Genomic DNA, 21,937 nt, shown 5'->3' on the forward strand with positions numbered 1-21,937 from the left:
AGCGTCCGCCCGGAGAGCGGAAGGTCGCCGGTTCGATGCCCGACCGCGTCATACCAAAAGACGTTAAAATATGGTACTTGTTGGTCCCTGCCTGGCGCTTGGCATCAATTGGTACAACAAGGACTGGTCGGCTCGGATTCAGTATAATGTGTCTGAGTGGGGTATTCATGCTTCACTGCGGCATGGTATATCAGTGGGCTAGCACTATAAAACCAGCTTCAGTCTGGGCTAGTACAAGCAGCCGCACATACACATGCATGCACGTCGTCATATGAGCGAAATGTTCTCAAGCACGACGTTAAACCCAATTTCACCTCACTTCACCTGTAGGCATTAGTCCACACTTATTAAAACAGTCCACTTGTGTTCAGGTATTTTTATCGCTGTCGCAACAAACTTTGTAGCTGTTATTCCCTGTAGCTATGTTCCCTTGTAGGTATCACTAGAAATAACCGGTTACTTTGGGTTAGCTATAACCTTTGTTTACTGTTAGCGAAGACAAATGTTTATTGGGAGACCGCTCGTTTAATTGCTATAAGGAAAATATATAATCAATTACAAATTTCCGAAGTGTATCAGACACACGCCGTCAAGACTTAGTGTGAGAACTGGCATTTTGTTAAGAGCACGAATGTAAGATTCCAGGGTGCGGTTAATAGAGTGAATGAGTGAGTGAGTTGGGTTTTACGTAGCTATTAGCAATATTCCATCCAGATCATGTCAGGGGATACCAGAAATGGGCTTCACACATTGTAATTATATATAGGGTGAATTGAACATGGGCTTTAAGCGTGACGTGAGGGCGCTTGAGCCACTAGGCTACCCCATCGCCATTGCTCACCTGTGTTGGCAGGCAACATTTTTAAATGTCGGAAAAGACAAGCCGTTAAAAACGTAGTTGTTGTTGGCATTGATTTTTTCTACGTTCATTATTGACAACACTTTATACAACAATAGTACAGGCATGTTTAGCTCTCATACTATATAGTTATGTACCAAAGTATTCAGTTACCACACTTAGCTTTTTCAATGTAGCCGTTGAGATTAGCATTCAAAAATCGGTTTCGATCATTGTCAGATAATTTACTTTATATTTAGGATATCGCAAATATGAAACGAAATATGTTGATCTTCACTTTTTTGTAACTTACATTAAAACGTTGTTGTATTTTTAATATTAAAATGCAACTTGTGAATCTCAAAAATATGTTTTGGACAACAAATCAGCCGTCCTTTGCCAGAAGTTGTTATGTAACGCCAATTTCAGTAATGGATAGTGAACTTGAGACTGACATGACGTACTTTGACTTGAGACTGACATGACGTACTTTGACTTAAGACTGACATGACGTACTTTGACTTGAGACTGACATGACGTACTTTGACTTGAGGTTGACATGACGTACTTTGACTTGAGACTGACATGACGTACTTTGACTTGAGGCTGACATGACGTACTTTGACTTGAGACTGACATGACGTACTTTGACTTGAGACTGACATTACGTAGTTTGACTTGAGACTGACATGACGTACTTTGACTTGAGGCTGACATGACGTACTTTGACTTGAGGCTGACATGACGTACTTTGACTTGAGACTGACATGACGTACTTTGACTTGAGACTGACATGACGTACTCTGGACTTGAGACTGACATGACGTACTTTGGACTTGAGACTGACATGACGTACTTTGAACTTGAGATTGACATGACGTACTTTGGACTTGAGACTGACATGACGTACTTTGGACTTGAGATTGACATGACGTACTTTGGACTTGAGACTGATATGACGTACTTTGGACTTGAGGTTGACATGACGTACTTTGACTTGAGACTGACATGACGTACTTTGACTTGAGGCTGACATGACGTACTTTGACTTGAGACTGACATGACGTACTTTGACTTGAGACTGACATGACGTACTCTGGTCTTGAGAAGGACATGACGTACTTTGGACTTGAGAAGGACATGACGTACTTTGGACTTGAGATTGACATGACGTACTTTGACTTGAGACTGACATGACGTACTTTGACTTGAAACTGACATGACGTACTTTGACTTGAGGCTGACATGACGTACTTTGACTTGAGATTGACATGACGTACTTTGACTTGAAACTGACATGACGTACTTTGACTTGAGGCTGACATGACGTACTTTGACTTGAGACTGACATGACGTACTTTGACTTGAAACTGACATGACGTACTTTGACTTGAGACTGACATGACGTACTTTGACTTGAGATTGACATGACGTACTTTGGACTGGTTCCCATTGTTTTACCAGGTGACCTCTACTTGTACAAACAATGTTTGTGATTACAGACTGAGTGCTTCAAGTTGTGTTACTTCCTGGCCCAACAAGCACACCCCCCGCGAATAACGTTATCAATAGTACGTAACGGTACAGAAACAGGACGACACGACCTTGTAACATTGCTATGTAGTCAGTCCTATCATTTCAGTCCCTGCAATAGATTCTGTGGGTTGTTGAGGAAGTTTTTGTGTAGTTCTACTTCCCTGTCCTGAGATCCGTCCGTGACACGTGACTGCCGGTGTGTTTACAAACGTTCATTAGCCTGTATTCAGTTGTCCTGGTTTTGACGAGGTATTCGATTAAAACTATAATGAATGTTCCTCAGAAAGGGGGGTAACGATCGGTAGCCTATTGGTTAAAGTGTTCGCTCCTTACGTAGAAGACCCGAATTCAATTCCCCTCATGGATAAAATGTTTGAAGCCCATTTCTGGTGTCCCCCGTCGTGATATTGCTGGAATATTGCAAAAGGCGACGTAAAACCTCAATCACTCTGTCTAGTAAAGGGGCAACCTGTCCGGTATACTAAAATAACACAGGAATTCAAAATTAATGTATTTACATTACAATACGATACTAAACTATAAGAAACCGATAACAAACGATGCGATACGATGCAAAACGATAAGAAACGACACGGTGCTATTCGATACGATGAGATGAGATGCGATATTTGTGACAACAAGGAAGTATACCACTGGCTGAAGAACATGCGTTGTCAAAACTAAGATTAAGAGAAACAGGATCTTCTGTTGACAATCAGGACAATGCGTCACGGCGGATTCATGTTGATATCGGTTACATTACCGCATGAATCGTAACCAATCAATCTTTCTTCACTCAGAGTTACCGCCAACAGCTGTACAGGCGTTACATAGAACAAACATAATATTTACAACAAGATGGCAAAGATTTTGTTTTCTAAATGTGACCAATTCTTAATAATCTTGATACTCCCATTACACAGTTTCTTATAATTTACTAAAGATGGACATTGGTGATAACTTGTACGTTGAGTTGATAAAGTAGTATAATGAAATAGATAGAGGAATTCATCTCTGATAAGTCTTGAGTTACACTTAGTAAATAATCTATCTTGACGAGGGATATTATAATATCGTCCTTTTTCTACTGATAAATTGTGGTTGCTTGTTCTAAAATATACTATTGGTTTAGAAACGTTTTCATTCAATAAAAGACATTGTTCAAAACATGGGGAATCCTTAATGATAGAATTGTTAGATCGAGGGTATTTTGAATCTTTTCTAACGTGCATTGATCTGTTTTTGACACTTCACTGCTCAGGTGTGTGAATCGACAACCCTTCACTTCAAATACCCTCGTCGGAGTCGTCGAATAGGTGAACAACGGTACTAAAACGACTTTGTGATGTGGCAGGGTCATTGCTGAACATATATAGCCTCACTTATGCATGTATGTATGTATGTATGTATGTATGTATGTATGTATGTATGTGTGTGTGTGCGCGCGTGCGTGAGTGCGTTCGTGCGTATTTGTATGTATATATATGTGTAGAGGGATGGGGATATGTATGTGTCTATCTATGCCACATATATGTGAGTGTGCGTGCGTGAATAAGTGTAAATGGTGTATGGTTTCTCGGCATACTTAGTAATATATTGTCTCCTAATGTTGATTACAATTCGCAGATAAAAAGTACACGAATTTCATCCTTTATACGACCTGATCCCTTAGCGAACCGTTCACAGTTTCTGACTATATGCGGTGTTATTATAACGACTAGTTTCAATTGAAACATCTAAATTGTGAATGAATTGTCCTAAACTGGCCAGAAACATCTTTAGCCAGATACCTTTCAGCATCAAAACGTTAATTTAAATGTATGCAATAACGTGGGTGAGTGAGTATGGTTGTACGCCACTGTTAGCAATATTCCAGCAATATCACAGAGGGGGGCACCAGAAATGTACCCATGTTGGGTATCGAACCTGTATCTTCAGTGTGACGAGCGAACGCTTTAACCACTAGCTTACTACATCGCCCTTCACAATAACATTTCGAATATTCAGTTACAGAGGAATGTTGCAAAGTATCAGACAACCTTTATTTCAACAGGTCGATAAACATATTTACATCTTGCCATTGGCAAACAAACCAAAAAACATGAGAAAATATAATCTGTTTACATCATTGTTACTCATGCTGTGCCCCCACTACTGTGCCCCCACTACCGCCTCCGTGGTGTAGTGGTTAGAGCGTCCGCCCGGAGTGCGGAAGGTCGCCGCTTCAGTCCCCGACAGCGTCATACCAAAAGACGTTAAAATATGGTACTTGTTGATCCCTGCCTGGCGCTCGGCATTCATGGGTACAACAAAGACTGGTCGGCTCGGATTCAGTATAATGTGTCTGAGTGGGATATTAATGCCTCACTGCGGCCTGGTATCTCAGTGGGCTAGCTCTATAAAACCAGCTTCAGTCTGGGCTAGTACAAGCAGCCGCACATACGTACACACATACACATACACACGCATGCAAGTCGTCATATGAGCGAAATATTCTCAAGCACGACGTTAAACCCAATTCCAACACCACCACTGTCTAGAGCTGTTAGTATAATGTTAGCTTGGTATGGTAATGTATGATGTGGAAGTTGAAATAGTGAGTGAGTGAGTTTAGTTTTAAGCCGCACTCAGCAATGTTCCAGCTATATGGCGGCGGTTTGTAAATATTCGAGTCTGGACCAGACAATTCAGTGATCAACAGCATGTGCATCGATCTGCGCAATTGGGAACCGATGTCATGTGTCAACCAAGCCAGCGAGCCTGACCACCCGATCCCGTTAGTCGCCTCTTACGACAAGCATGGGTTACTGAAGGTTGATTCTAACCTGGACTTTCACGGGTGGGAAGTTGAAATAATCTACACCAACATTTGACAATACGTGTCACTTTCCCAGCTGTAAATGTTTGGTTGGTTTGTTGTTTTACGCCGCACTCAGCAATATTCCAGTTATTTGGCGGCGGTCTGTAAATAATCGAATATGGACCGGACAATCCAGTGATCATCAGCATGAGCATTATGTATTATAAGAGAAATGTATTTTGACTTTGTGCCTTTAAGATTACAAGATGATTATCAATTTTAAGAATTTTAAGTTGAACAGTCTATGATTTCACAGTTAACCCGTATATCTGAACCATAGTATCAAACAAGTGTTGAGTACAAAACAACATTAATTATTTATACACAGAGCGGATTACGGTTTGAATAATACAGTCACCAATTGAGTGAATCAGTGCTTTCTGTCCAATGTCGATCCGAGCCCAGATACGGGGATTCCCCTACCGTGACGTCACAATACAAGTCGCGCTAAACGGAGGTCTTCCTGCGCACATTCTAAATCGTTATTAAAGCGAAAGCACGCAGACGGGGTTCACAGAACCTGTTTCCTATGGCTGAAGGTGAGCCTATATGATGGTACAAGGTAAATTATTTATTTTGTTTATTCTAGAAATAATTCGATTATTTTGATAAACATTTTACATCGATGGTGCTAACGTTAAGGTTGTCCGTACCACACGAGTTCATATGACGTTATGATTTTAGAATTTAATTTGAAAATTTACCTGAAGAAACTGTTCTACGGGATTATTTGTTCGTTTGTTTGTTCTTGAGAACAGTCCATGTTGCTTGTTTGTGTGTTTGTTGTTTAACGTCGCCCCTCAGCAACGTCCCAGCGAAATACATCTACACCTGTGGTCCTGTGCATAGAGCCCAAGTTACAAATCATTTGAAATTAAGCAACGTCGAGCACGGAGAAACCTTGGATGGGTGACCATGTTTGGCAGCTTGACTCCTGAGAGTTTCTAGGACTTCATAACTGAGTGAGTGTGAGAGAGTGAGATCATTTTTACGCCGCTTTTAGCAATATTCCAGCAATTTCACAGCGGGGGACACCAGAAATGGGCTTCACACATTGTACCCATGTGGGGAATCGAACCCGGGTCTTCTGCGTGAGGAACGAACGCTTTAACCACTAAGCTACCCCACCGCCCCATTCAGTTATCATCTAGATATTATGTACAGTATGTGATTTTATCAGAGTGTGATGAAGTGCCCCTGTACATCATAAAACGACATTGTGCTCATCTATATCAGACTACGGTTATATCGAACTGTAATTAGTGGTCACCTAGAGTTCGTGATAACCGTAGTTCATTGTATACGGACCATATACAGGCCGGCACGGCAGTAAGCGACATCATGTTCTGGAATGGCGGTTTTGTTCGGTTTTGTTATTGTGGAGCGCAGTGGTGCAGTGGTAAGGCGTCTGCCTATCACGCTGAAGGCCCGGGTTCGATCCCCGTTGGAGGCACCTAGGTTCGGGTTTCGAGGTGGGTACATTTGCGTAGCATCCTTGGACAAGATACTCCACATTGTCTAATATCGGGTTAATGTTGATATGATGAATGTGCTGAGAGTCCATCACCACTTGCACTTCCTTATGACCATAGTTGTTTGTACAGTAATCGCTCTTGACTGACTGACTGAGTTTAGTTTTACGCCGCTTTTAGCAATATTCCAGCAATATCACGGCGGGGGGACACCAGAAATGGGCTTCACACATTGTGCCCATGTGGGGAATCGAAACCGGGTCTTCGGCGTGACGAGCCAACGCTTTAACCACTAGGCTACCCCACCGCCCCCTAATCGCTCTTGAAGGATGATTGATGCATGACGTGAAATTTGCATGTGTACCATTTTCATTTTCAAACATAAGAAACAACGGATAGAAATAAACACCAACAACTGTGTGATGCAGTCTACGGTGATTTATTGTCCTTGAAAACCGTCAAAATCAAGAATTACACTCTATTTTATGGGGCTTGTGTGTTGTGCACGTGAATCTCATGCGTTGTGTTTAGGAGTGAAATGGTTGTACGCTCATAAGATATCTTTCTTTGATAAGCTTGTCAGGTTCCCCTAATGTTTTAAAGAGTATTTTAAGAGTATATATAATACTGCGTAATTACCACCGTTAGTATTCTCCGCCGCAGAACGCGCTTGTGTCCATAAGTGGGTCATTGCTCACGTACATAGATCCTTCAAATACAAACCCCTTCCGAGAACTGTTCACTTCTGGGAAATGGGGGATTCCAGTTCGTTATATCGCAGTAGTTCACCGTGTCCTCAATATTCAGGTTAGCATTGTTTTTAGACGCGAACACTCCTCTCTATCAGTAGTGTTTGTGTGTACAAAGCCACACACAAAACTGACGTAGGACAAAATGGTTGAGCTTGCTTTTATGCAATCTATAAATATCTTTTTATATATGTATTATGTATTCGTCGCCGCATAATAAATTTCATAATTCTTTCGTTGCGAACATTACATTGATAATGGTTAGCAGTGTTCGTCAGTTTTGCTCAAAGGTACATAATATATTGGCATAGGTCGTAGTTGGGCTTGCCTGCTTGAAGGTAATGCACAAAAAAGTAGTTTTTATTTTTTTTAATATGTATTCTTTGCCGTATGATGAATTTTATAACCCTTTTATTCCGAACATTACACTGCTGATACTTAGTTGTGCTCGTCAGTTTGTTCAGAGGCACAGACAACATTGACATAGACATGGTTTGGGTTACTTGCTTGAAGGCAGTCTACAACATATTTTTTACATTTTTATTGTGTATTCGTTGTCATGTGATGAATTTCATAACGAACATTGCTAAATTGTTAGTCGGCCTACATGATGTTCGAGAACACGGTGGCTACGTATGAGATTTGGGTTCGATTCGCAGGCGCGTAGCAGGCCAATTGTTCGTGTAAGCCCGATAGGTTGCAACAGTGTGCGAAATAGTTTCCGAATTTTGCTAGCCAGTTGGGCGAGCTATGCCTGAAAGTTGCTAGCGCACAAAATAATTCACTAGCCCGAAATTGGAATGGAGACCTAGGTTTCATCGTTAAGCTGCTAATATGATGAACAGTTTTTATCAGGCCATAATCTTGCATGATTTAAAATTGTATTATAACTTAACAAGTCGGGGAGAGTGATATATTTACAAAATGACCCCCTGAAAATTCACTAGCCAGTCGTGCCGATGACTGATTTACTGGCCCGACTGGATTTTTACTAACCACGGCCTAGCGGGCCAGTAGCCGGCTACTCAGGATTTCGCACACTGGGTTGCAAAGCTTTATATTTAGAAAGCATTTGAGGTATTTTGGCATTAGAAAAAAAATGTTTTAGCATCAATCATGTGTAAGCCCGGGCTTTCTTTTTGTATAATGGCAGCTACGCCCCTGATTCGTCACGCGGGCTCATTGAGTGAAGCCTGTTACTTTTGTCCCCGGTCCGACAAGTCTGGAATAATGCTAATTTTGGCGTAGAATCGTACCTATCAACTCGTCAAAAAACACGCTGTTTACGTATTGTCGAATTTGTATTAAGAACGCGTACTTTGGAACCTCGTTAATCCGCACACAACTTTCACCGTGAAATAGTCCGGCTTTACACACTTCTGGATAAACGAGTCATGGGTTATTCGGATTTACCGGTATTAATGCGTGGGCGCCTTCAACAAACATTGTCCGGAAGACGGGTTTTCTGATTTAACTAACACGGGTTGTATGTGTTGTTGAAGTTTTGTGAGACCCGTGAAGATCCGGGTTAGAGCTGATCGTTCCCAACACCGCCGACTCGAACTACAATAAATGAGAATAAAGAACATTTTTCAGATATATTTTTCTTCCCCGACTGTCCCTTGGTCAGAATTTGGTGGCTACGTGAAACACATAAAACAATAATGCCCTAAGAGGCGATAAAAGGAATCGGGTGGTCAGGCTCGCTGACTTGGTTGACACATGTCATCGCATCCCAGTTGCATAGCTCGATGCTTATGCGTTTGATCACTGGATTGTCTGGTCCAGACTCGATTATTTACAGACCGCCACCAATAAGCTTCAATACTGCTGAGTGCGGCGTACAGATAGACTCAATCACTGCTATTTTGTCGTTAACTGATATAGTTTGTACCAACTTCCATTGAAAATCTGATAGTCATGGATGGTTTACCGCGTCAATACCAATGATGATGATGATGATTATGATGATTGTGATGATGATGATGATGATTGGTATGATGATGATTGGTATGATGATGATTGGGATGATGATGATGATGATGATGATGATGATGATGATGATGATGATGATGATGATGATGATTATGATGATGATTGGGATGATGATGATTGGGGTGATTGGGATGATGATGATGATGATGATGATGATGATGATGATGATGATGATGATAACGTTCTTGGTCAGCCAGCGAGTACAAGATGCTGTCTGGGCAGCGTTTACAAATGAGGCAAAAGCCAACCAGCCCCTCTGTACAAAGATCACCTGAAACCCATTTGCTCCATTCATTTTTTTAAATCTGTAAATAACAAATCTCGCCTGATACTATCAATCCCTCCCCACTGAATAGAGACACGATCAGATATTCGAATATGATCAGCTTTATAGTATGTTCGCGGTGAAAACGTACCGATGAATTTTACTTTAAACAAAAATGTAAATCAAATAAAGAGAAAATAAGATTGCGAATCCTCATAATTTTACCTTGCCATTTCAAAATTTAAATCTCAGATTTTTATTCAACTTAGGATAAAAGTTGTTTAACAAACGATCATAGTTTCAAATCGGTATTATTGGTTTGTATTACAATGGAGTATGCACATTATATGAAACGCCGAGAACAAGGAGGGTTGGTCTAAGTTAACACGTACCGCACGTGTACGTACCGTTTGTTTCACTGTTCCAACTACTGCGTTCACCCCCTTGTAATAAAAACCAATATAAGCGATTTAAAACAATGATCGTTTGTTAAACAACTTTTTTCCTAAGTTGAATAAAAATCTAAGAGTTAATTTTTAATTGGCAAGGTAGAATTATGAGGATTCGTTTTCACTGCAAACAGACTATAGGTAAGGTCCGCCTGTGACGTCATATTACGAGTCTATACGATTGGTTCATGTCCCGGGCGACGTAGGAAGTAGGAAGTGCGTGTTGGCCGACCGCCGTGGAGTGCGCTCCCTGCTAGAAGTCAGTACAACCCTGCAGGCACATGTTTTATATATTTTTGCATATACTATGAACTAGGGTTATAACGTATTCAAAGGTACCACTAGCTCTATTTCCCTGAAGCTATAGTTCGTCATATTGATAATATGCATTTCGACTAAATCTACAGTTAGAGGTCAGGAGCGAAAGCAAGGTTAGTTATATCCATCAGATCGATATAAGCATGTTCGTTATAAACATAGTTTATTCAATTTGCTGCCAGATCAGTAGTGAACCATTGTTTTATTCAGATGTGACAGGACGGGTACAGGAAGCAGATTTTGTCTGTACAGAACATAATATATCGGAAAGAATGCAATCAAACACGGTTGTATCGAACTTGAAGGGCCCTAGCTATACTTCGAGTTATCCGAGTTTCGACACAACAGCAAAATGACTAAAACATGAATAACCAGGGATCAAGCGTTTACTTTGAAACATCCTCAACTTCAACACAACGGTGTTTGACTGCATTTAAATTTCATATCTTTTAAAATTTAATTTGAATGTAATTTTCAATGGGTAATTTCGTTTTGAGGCAAGGTCTTTGCGTCAGTGTAAAGACGTTTATATATTCAGACGCTGAACACTGGTTCGATTGCCCCCATGACTTCAATGTGTTAAGGGGGCGGCGGGGTAGCCTAGTGGTTAAAGCGTTCGCTCGTCACTCCGAAGACCCGGGTTCGATTCTCCACATGGGCACAATGTGTGAAGCCCATTTCTGGTGTCCCCCGACGTGATATTGCTGGAATGTTGCTAAAAGCGGCGTAAAACTAAAACCACTCACTCAATGTGTTAAGCCCATTTCTTGTATCCCTGCCATGATATTGCTGGAATATTGCTAAACGTGGCATAAAACTAAACTAACTCACTAACTCATTATACATTCAGAATCTGAAAACGTTTTTCCACACTAATGTTATTTTAAGGCAACCCGACACAGCAGGAATATTTCAGCCTTGAGCTATTACCAGTTACATACTTATATATTTCTTATGGCAGTATATTCTATTGCATTGTTATTTGTCAACGATCAAGTCCAGCATTCAAACTAGGCAGCCCGATATTTACCAGTACATCCCCATTGTACTGCTGACCATACGTGACAATGTCCTAAGAAACTTCGTAGCAGCGCACTGGATGTAACAATTATACTCGTCGAATCACGTCGTCATACGGAGTTTTAAACACACATACGGAACACCATGTTATCAAGCGGTTCATATCACGATTAAACTCAGTGGTCGTCATATCAGTAGTAGAGCGAGTTGATCACGTGTACATATCAGCTGGAGTTTATCGGTTCTCGTGAACACCGTCTCGTGATCACTGTATGTAATTAATAACACTTATACCGGCCCTTGAGTAACAGCTATACTCCTGGAGTTATCGCCAAGCGGAAGAAACCGGAGCCGCATTAATCACATTGGAGGAGACAGGAACTTCGTCTACTGCTGCGTACTTCATCCTGATAGAGGCGAGATCGTGAACTGTATGTATCACGGTTTCATTTCTACAGTTTTCGTCACGATATGGCTGGGATATTGCCGATGACGTTAAATATTAACTCACTCACTCACTCATTTCTACAGACAAATTTTAACAACGTGTAATATAATCAAGTTCGTTGTAAAAGTTCCGTTCCGCTGCAGAGGATATTCACACACGGACATATTGGTCTATGTTTGTTATCAAGGGAGTGTCATGGATCCGATTTTGATGTGTTTTGTTGCTTAAAACATAACGACTGACTGACTGAGTTTGGTTTTACGCCGCTTTTAGCAATATTCCAGCAACATCACGGCGGGGGACACCAGAAATGGGCTTCAAACATTGTGCCCATGTGGGTATTCGAACCCGGGTCTTCGGCGTGACGAGCCAACGCTTTAACCACTAGGCTACCCCTCCGCCCTAAAACATAATAACGAAGCGAGGGGTTACCTTATGTGTCACAACATCTATCTCCACTGTGTAACTTTGCCAGAGACAAGTGCCATTTTACTATTATTTGTGCGATTTCTAACAATTTAAAATTCAAATATTTTCCAGAGGTGTATGGTCAGAATGCGTTTAAATACTTGTTGCATGCATATGAGAAGAGAGAATAGTCCATTAGTTCACAGGATCTGGTTAGCGCTATATTGACAATATGAGCCTTGATGCTATGTTTTAGCGCATCAAGCCCTTGTGCCTCAGTTCACAAATATGCTAACAAATGGCACATGAAATTACATTATGTAAATATATAGATATTGTATGTGGGCCTACATGCTGAATAAAACATCCGACTTGATAATTGTAATGGAAATAGATTTGTTTTCGAGAGACTTAGGGTTATTCACAATCAGAGTCACAATAACAATCACCGGTTCGTGTGGTCCAGAACACCGTTTTGTATATAATCTACTGCGGCGTTTGGTCTTTGTTGTGTCTGTTTGTATCTCTCCTATAGGTGTGAGATATTCAATCCTATAATAATTTTCTTCTAGATGTGGGGCAGTGGGGTAGCCTAGTTGGTAAAGCGTTCCCTCAACACGCAGAAGGCCCGGGTTCGATTACCCCGTGGGTAACATGTGTGAAGCCCATTTCTTATGTTCCTCCGTGATATTGTTGGACAACTGCTAAAAGCGGCGTAAAACCACACTCACTCGCTCACTTTTAGACGTATGTTATTAGCGGATTTTGATTTCAGCGATGGACTTCGGTTTGATGTGATTGTTCACATTGACGTTTAGGAAGTCGCGCCACGTTCTAATCATTTGCAATATTTTCTGTCTAAGGAATTTTTACATTCACTATCCGTGTTTTGGTAACCTTTCCCTGAGTGAGTGAGTTGGGTTTTACGCCGCACTCAGCAATATTCCAGCTATGTGGCAACGATCTGTAAATAATTAAACCTGGACCAGACAATCTAGTGAACAGCATGAACATCGATCTACGCAAATGATACGATTAGGATTCCTGTTTAATATATTTTCTAGTGTCCGGGTGAGAGACTGCTATATTAACAGGCTAATAATAGGGACACTGAAATTCTGTATATACTTGAGCTGCTTTTAACAATAACCCAACCATTGTACAGATGTGGGGAATCGATCCCGGACATTCGACGTGACGGGCGAACGCTTTAACCACTAGGCTACCCCATCACCGTGTACATACGTGTAGATATGTATATCGCAACCTGCTTTATCTCAGTTGATATAGAGATAACAGGGTACAGATGCTACATAGGTAGATGAGGACGAATCCCGTTCTAATCGAACACCTGTCCTTTATTCAGTACATCAAATCTTAGAACAGTTACAGATCGTTTTATACTACGCCACGGGTTTGTAGTATTGTGGTTGACAAGCTGATTTTTTGTATCGTAGTGCAGGTGGGTTCTGTGTGTTGTACAATGGGTGATGGTGAGTCATGTGTTTCCGAGGTTTATGTGTTTTGTGACCTAGTGCAGCTTTCATATTATGGTCCCCGTGTACCGCGATACAGGTTGTACCGTGTTACAGGTTGTACTATGTTACAGATTGTACCGTGTTACAGGTTGTACTATGTTATAGATTGTACCGTGTTACAGGTTGTACCATGTTACAGGTTGTACCATGTTACAGGTTGTACTATGTTACAGGTTGTACTATGTTACAGGTTGTACCGTGTTACAGGTTGTACTATGTTACAGGCTGTACAGTGTTACAGGTTTGTACCGTGTTACAGGTTGTAACATGTTACAGGTTGTACTATGTTACAGATTGTACCGTGTTACAGGTTGTACTATATGTTACAGATTGTACCGTGTCACAGGTTGTACCATGTTACAGGTTGTACTATGTTACAGGTTGTACCGTGTTACAGATTGTACCGTGTTACAGGTTGTACTATGTTACAGGTTGTACCGTGTTACAGGTTGTACTATGTTACAGGTTGTACCTATGTTACAGATTGTACCGTGTTACAGGTTGTGCTGTATTAAAGGTTGTACCGTGTTACAGGTTGTACTATGTTACAGGTTGTACCGTGTTACAGGTTGTACCTATGTTACAGGTTGTACTATGTTACAGATTACCGTGTTACAGGTTGTACTATGTTACCGTGTTACAGGTTGTACTATGTTACAGATTGTACCGTGTTACAGGTTGTATGTTACTATGTTACAGATTGTACCGTGTTACAGATTGTACCGTGTTACAGGTTGTACTATGTTACAGGTTGTACCGTGTTACAGGTTGTACCGCGTCACGGGTTGTACTATTTTACAGGTTGTACAGTGTCACGGGCTGTACTATTTTACAGGTTGTACCGCGTCACGGGTTGTACTATGTTACAGGTTGTACCGTGTCACGGGCTGTACTATTTTACAGGTTGTACAGTGTCACGGGTTGTACTTTGTTACAGGTTGTACCGTGTTACAGGTTGTACCGTGTCACGGGTTGTACTTTGTTACAGGTTGTACCGTGTCACGGGTTGTACTATGTTACACGTCGTACCGTGTTACAGGTTGTACTATTTTACAGGTTGTACAGTGTCACGGGTTGTACTATGTTACAGGTTGTACTATGTTACAGGTTATACCGTGTTACAGGTTGTACAATGTTACAGGTTGTATCGTGTTACGGGTTGTGCTATATTAAAGGTTGTATCGTGTCACAGGTTGTGCTATGTGAAAGGTTGTATCGTGTCACAGGTTGTGCCATATTAAAAGTTGTATCGTGTTACAGGTTGTGTTGTACTGAAGGTTGTATCGTGTCACAGGTTGTGCTGTGTTAAAGGGTGTATCGTGTCACAGGTTGTGCTATTTTAAAGGTTTATCGCATCACAGGTTGTGCTGTATTAAAGGTTGTATTGTGTTACAGGTCGTGCTATTTTAAAGGTTGTGTCATGCCACAGGTTGTGCTATGTTGCAGTTTGTGTCATGGCACAAGTTGTACTTTATTACAGATCGTGTTTTGGCACAGGTTATATCGTGGTACAAGTTGTATCGCACCGGTACTAGGTGTACTTGAGATAGGCACAGGTGATAAAGTGTGGCTTAGGTGTTTTAGATTTGATAAGTGTTTTCAAAGCGGTACAGGTGTTTGTTACAGGTGTTTTATTTCAATCATGCGGTACACATGGTTTGATTTATATCATGTTGTATTTAAATACCTTTTGTGCAGCGGTATAGGTGTGTCGTCCCTAGTACAGATTATATATACATGGATCCAGGGGTGATGTGCTGGAGTCTAGTTACGCTGTACAGTGAAACGGTTTACAATGTAGGGCTTTCACCACGTGTTCAAATTTACATTTGGTGCATGCAAATATTGTACCGAGACTAATACATGGGTCGATTCTATACTGTGGTAACATTGCATACAGACGATTATGTACTCTCCTTTGGCCACAGCATATGTCATGTATTTATGGTTATGTCCCACACATCAATCTCCATGATAGCGTCCTTTAGAATAATAGAGTGTACCAGACAATCAAGTGATTGACATTGTGACCCGCGATCGGGTGCCTCCTGGGTCAATCCAAAAGACACCCAGCCTGACCACCCGATCCCCATGTTGCTGAGGTTCCACTCTAGTCTAAAATTCCCGTGAGAAGAACAGAGTATGAGTGAGTGAGTTACTTTTACGCCGCACTCAGCAATATTCCAGCTATATGGTGGCGGTATGTAAATAATCGAGTTTGGACCAGACATTACAGTGATCAACAGCATGAGCATCGATCTACGCAATTGGGATAAGACGACCCGATCCCGTTAGTCGCCTCTTACAACAAGTATGGGTGGCTGAAGATCAATTCTAACCCGGATCTTCACGGGCAGTGTATGGACAAATTGAAGTAGGTAATGGCAATATGTTTCACTGATTATTCGATATTCCCTCTTATCATTTCAGAACACACATACACCGATGTTAAACTTCCAATCATGGCAAACAGCTCAAATGAATCTGGCGGGCTCCACTCGGACAGTTCCTCCATGTTTCTCGGAAGCAGCGCCACCTACAGTGGAGAATACAACGCCATCTTCACCGAAAGGTATCACTGGTCAACCAGCAACCCCGAGCAATGTGACGAGTGTTGTTTGAAGTGTTGCTGCGGAGCTTGCTATTTCCTTGGTTACGTGTTCTGCGTACGACCGATGACACGTGCGAAACGTGCGCAGATTGTATGGATATATTGTTTTCTCCTGGCAATTGTTGGGGCGGCTGTGTGTGGTCTGGGCATTTTTGGACCTTACGAAGAAGACATTGCACCCACTGACATGCGCAGTGTTGACAGGAAGATATCAACTCTTTTCTGTGACAGTCTCACTCTGGATTCGAACTCTGAGTTTTCGGCGTATCTTTTCGACACGCAACCATACGTTGATCCAGATAGGTTACAAAATTACTATCAGCGAGAATCGATTTATATTGTTAATGGTGATTACAACTACTGGAAGTTTTATCTTCTGGAGGGATCTGTGATAAATGTGATGTCGTGCTCCGACACAAACATAGATCTCTATGTTATCAAAGGTGAAGACAACTTTATCACGTGGAAAGAACACAAAAATTGTAACGACTGTTTTATCAAGGCGATACTGGTGACTAAAGACTGCAAGAACTCCATGGATCATTACACGTTGAACGCTACAACGTCCGACGACTACTACTTCGTCTACAAAAACAACATCTACGACACTTGGGTGACGGCAGAATTCACATTAACGAGGACGCTGTATGACACTAACGGATCCATATACAGTTGCTTGAACACCGTAGACTGTGACATTGACCTTGACCTGAACTCAAACCAGGTCATCGTGTATCATATATCTGATGACAGTTTTCCTGATGATTTTTCCATTACTACTACGTGCAACGCAAGGCCGAGTGTTTACGTTCTAGCCTTCTGCGCATGTCCGCTCCTCTTAGGTTGTGTTTTGACTATTTTCGTGTGTGTATGTTGCAAGGACCCACAGAACAACGGACTCCGACAAATCCGAGCTCCTCGTCGTCACGTATTATCTCGTTTCCCGAACGAGAGGACATCGTTGTTAGCAGGTCGACCTAGGGCTGAGGTGCCTCAACCGCCGAGATACGAAGAGGTTGATTCCAGCGCCCCGCCTCCTTATGAACACATTTCTGCTTGATAATGATATACCTTAGAATGAATAAGTGAGTGAGTGAGTGATGACTGTAGCTCACCTGTGTTTGAGTGAATGAGTTGGTTTTAACCCAATATTCTAGAAATATAACGGCTGGGGACAACAGAAATGGGTTTCACACAATGTCGAACCCGGGCCTTCGGCGTGACGAGCGAACGCTTTAACTACTGGGCTACCCCACCGCCCGCATGAGTGACTGAGTTTGGTAAGTAAGTGAGTGACTTTAGTTTTACGCACACCAGAAATGGGCTTCACTCATTACACCCATGTGGGGAATCGGACCCAGGCCTCCGGCGTGACGAGCGAACACTTTAACCATTAACCACTTTACTACCCCACCGCCCCCCAAGCTGTTTGAAAGTCATGTCGGTATATTTCCATTATGTGACGACATGTTACTTTCAATCTTTAGTCGTACAATTAAATTTTACCACACGTGAAAGCCATACGTAAGAGTGGTGCAATGGGTAGTCTGATGGTTAAAGCGTCCGCTCGTTACGCTGAAGACCCGGGTTCGATGCCGCACATGAGTACAATGTGTGAAGCCAATTTCTGGTGATGTTGCTGGAATATTGCTAAAAGCGGCGTGAAACAACACTTACTCACTCTCACAACCTAGATATCAGAGAAAAAAACAGTGATTCGAAGCCAGGTATCGGGCATGGCAAGGGGACGCAACTCTGCCAAGGGGACGCAACTCGCGGTGACCGGTGCTGACAGACCCTCTCAGAACAAGATAACCTTATGTTACATAATGCACAATCTAAATCTGTGCAAACACTGAACACTGAATCACTCGACAGGATCAGAGGACAACACAGACACACCAAATGTTGGGTCATACGAAAATAGCACTTCGATCTGAGCGTGGAGGAGTTTTGATAACAGATAAGGTTCGGGGAAACCAACTAGTTTTTATCTTCAACTGGATTGAACTAACTCTTTTAAATATTTTCTTTATGACTTTATTTATATTTGCTCAGTAAAATGTATTTCATGCGTAAATAGTCAAGAATCTTTACTTGACGCCCTGGAAATATTTCAGATTACAACAAAGTGTTCAAAGGTTATCTTCAATCAGGGCCTATAACTCTCCTAATGGCAACTGGCTTGAGATTGGGGCTCCGAGACTTACATAGCAGCTGTGAGTTCGAATCACACTTTCCTCCTGATAACGATCAAAGTAGGACTGTTTACGTCCTTCTCAGTCGTCGTTATTTTTGACAATAATTAAACGGCCACGCAGTTATATCAATATAATGCTGCTCAAATAAGGCGATCACAACTCACTCAGTTTAACAACAGAGGCCTGATTGATCGTTTCGGCTGACAGTTGTTATTTGTGTGATTATATTTATGTCGAGATACATGAAGTGAATTTATGTCTAATCAATATCTACCTCATTAAATGTGGAAATGATTTCTGTGTTACTGGTATCATTATGAATGTCAAAGTCGCCGTGATTAGTAGGCAATATTTAGGTATTGCCTAAATGGCAAATTGTGATACAGAATACATTTTCAGAATGAACCTGTCTCAGTTATTATGTCCAGTATGTATTACAACATTATCACAGTGTTGGAATTATGCATGATGTTTCTGACAAGAAGAAGGTTTGGTCACACGTTTTTCAATTTTATTGCAGTTTTGTCATTGAGCGATCTCAAGCATGCTTAAATGGTGTACCCGGTGGGTATCCCTAAACTGTTACCCAAGATGTAATAATGAGGATAATGAGAATATTATAACGCTACTTTTCCAGGCTAGATATCCTGCTCAAAGCGCACAATCTGATGACTATTACTCCGGATAATCCAAGCTGCCTGTGACGCGCTAGAAGGTTAATAGTCTCACGACTTATTTCACCGGGTACCCATTTTCTGCTGGTTGAACAGAGGCAATTTTCAACAAACTCACTTGCCTAAGGTGGGACCACATGTGTCACATGTGCTTCGTCCTAGAAACTCTCAGGAGTCATATTGTCACACTCAGTCACCCAACGTTGCTTAACTTCAACTGATTTGTAACCTAAGCTCTATGCGCAGGACCACACACCTCCAATATGTAATGTTTGCCTACTCTTCCTTGTAAAGAAAGATGATGAATAAATACATAGAGTGAAATAGAAATTACTCTCCGTTGTATTCTGACATGCTGGCACGCCATGAAAAGCTCATAAACAAATTATCTATTAACAAACAACACAAATGTCTGAAACTATTTTATTTGCACATCCATTGGTTTATGTTGGAATTAATAAATGTAGAGTAAATACAGACCACAGATACCAGCTCTCCATTGTTGATTACTGATCTATTGAACAATATGAATCACTGCATGTCAGCAGTGATTATTATGAGGTTCAGCAGTGATTATTATGAGGTTCAGCAGTGATTATTATGAGGTTACAGGTACTAGTAATATTCTGTGAGTTATACATAACGTCATTACTTTTGCAACTGAGTATACAATGCCAAGTGTCATGATCAGTTACGCATTGTATCCACATGTATAATCCCAGCATGAACACCAACGTTGTAACAAGGTTGAAACCTGACGTTGAATAGACGTTTCATTTATAGTCAAAAGTGGACTGACTGACTGACTGAGTTTAGTTTTACGCTGCTTTTAGCAATATTCCAGCAAAATCCCGGCGGGGGACACCAGAAAATGGGCTTAACACATTGTGCCCATGTGGGGAATCGAACCCGGGTCTTCGGCGTGACGAGCCAACGCTTTAACCACTAGGCTACCCCACCGCCCCAAAAGTGGAAGGTGAAAGGTGCAATATTGTTTCAGAGCCTACAAGACGCTACAACAAGAATAGAATTGGGGAGATTTCAGTGCAGTAAGAACTTATAAGATTCAAAGAAAGTTGTAACTCATAAGAGGAATATGGTAAATGTTTTCTGTTTCCAGTTATATTTTATCTGTATGTTATTATATGCAGTCCAGGTGTGATTCACCATGAATTGTGTTGTATTTAACAATTAACTGAGTTCACACATAAATACAAATTCAGCAAATGTATCACTATTGCAAAACAGTAAGTGAGTGTGGTTTTACGCCGCTTTAAGCAATATTCCAGCTAATTCACGGCGGGGGACACCTGAAAATGGTCTTTACAGAATAGAGCGTCAATATACATTCACAGGCAGTGTTTCACAAGAGTGAGTGAGTGAGTTTAGTTTTACGCCGCTTTTAGCAATATTCCAGCAATATCACGACGGGGACACCAGAAATGGGCTTCAAACATTTTATCCATGAGGGGAATTGAATCCGGGTCTTCTACGTAAGGAGCGAACACTTTAACCAATAGGTTACCCAGCGTTACCTCCCTTTCTGAGGAACATTCATTATCTTTGTGTGTGTGTGTGTGTGTGTTTGTCAATGTCGACAACATGACAGCGGCCTGAAAATCGTGACATCCGGACTGACAATCAAGTGATCAATATTGTAAGCAGGGCACCGTCGCCGTCACCGAAACTGACCACCGGATCCACTGAGACCGAAACAGACTCGATTAAGATTCGATTAAACGTCATAGAGCTTCAACAATGGCCAATACAACGTTATACAACACCATCGATGCTCATGCTGTTGATCACTTGATTGTTTGGTCCAGACTCGATTATTTTCAGACCGCCGCCATATAGCTGAAATATTGCTGACTGGGGCGTAAAACTAAACTCACTCACATTATACAACACAAAACCGACATGAACCTTTCTCACATGACTTTCAGCCAAAAACAGTGCATCTGAAGAGGGCCTGGAGATCTGGCCCCGATTTCTCGAAAAAACTTAAGTTTTTACTCAAATTTCAAACTTAGTTTGACAATTTGAAACAGCTGATTTTTTAACTCAACTGCATTTTTTTAAATAAAAAAGCCCAAACAACTTAAGTAACCTATCTACCCAATTCAAATTGTCAACTATGTTTGAGTGTAATATCGATTTCAGTTCATTCTGGGAAATGCATTTTCCTGCTTTTTCTCAAATTTGAGTAAAAACTCTTACTTAAGTCAAAACTCAGACTTAAGTTTGTTTCGAGAAATCGGGGCCTGGTTTTCAAGTCTCACGGTATGTTTTCAATCATTAGTATTTTCAACAACACTTCAAGTGGAACAGGTAACTCTCTGTGGGAGATGCACATCCAGACAAAGAGACTCTTTCATGCTCCACCGTTATAAACGTTAGAACAAGGCAGCTAATGCAATGTACTGGCTAATTCCCAAGGTACGTAACTACGTAACTAATTCATATAACAACATGTCTTGTGCTCTCCTACCCTTTCACCCACACACAGTGGACAGATCGATAAAAATATTGAACTCACTAAAGGGTTTTCTTTC

At 41.3% G+C, this 21,937-nt stretch overlaps 1 protein-coding gene across 2 annotated transcripts; it reads left to right on the plus strand.

Moving 5' to 3' along the window:
• The first annotated feature begins 5,718 nt into the window (after window positions 1-5,718).
• Window positions 5,719-17,679, plus strand: LOC124281002. Of its 2 annotated transcripts, none has more exons than XM_046717011.1 (2): window positions 5,719-5,796; window positions 16,327-17,679. In XM_046717011.1, exons 1-2 carry the CDS (start codon window positions 5,784-5,786, stop codon window positions 17,565-17,567), a joined length of 1,254 nt encoding a protein of 417 aa, XP_046572967.1. In that variant the 5' UTR covers window positions 5,719-5,783; the 3' UTR covers window positions 17,568-17,679. The 2 variants fall into 2 exon arrangements, with proteins under 2 accessions (XP_046572967.1, XP_046572968.1); XM_046717012.1 differs by lacking the exon at window positions 5,719-5,796 and adding an exon at window positions 11,702-11,933.
• Window positions 17,680-21,937: the final 4,258 nt, after the last annotated feature.

This window comes from Haliotis rubra, unplaced genomic scaffold (assembly GCF_003918875.1).
Source record: "Haliotis rubra isolate DU_JTF1 unplaced genomic scaffold, ASM391887v1 Scf278, whole genome shotgun sequence".
NCBI classification, from domain to species: Eukaryota; Metazoa; Mollusca; class Gastropoda; order Lepetellida; family Haliotidae; genus Haliotis; species Haliotis rubra.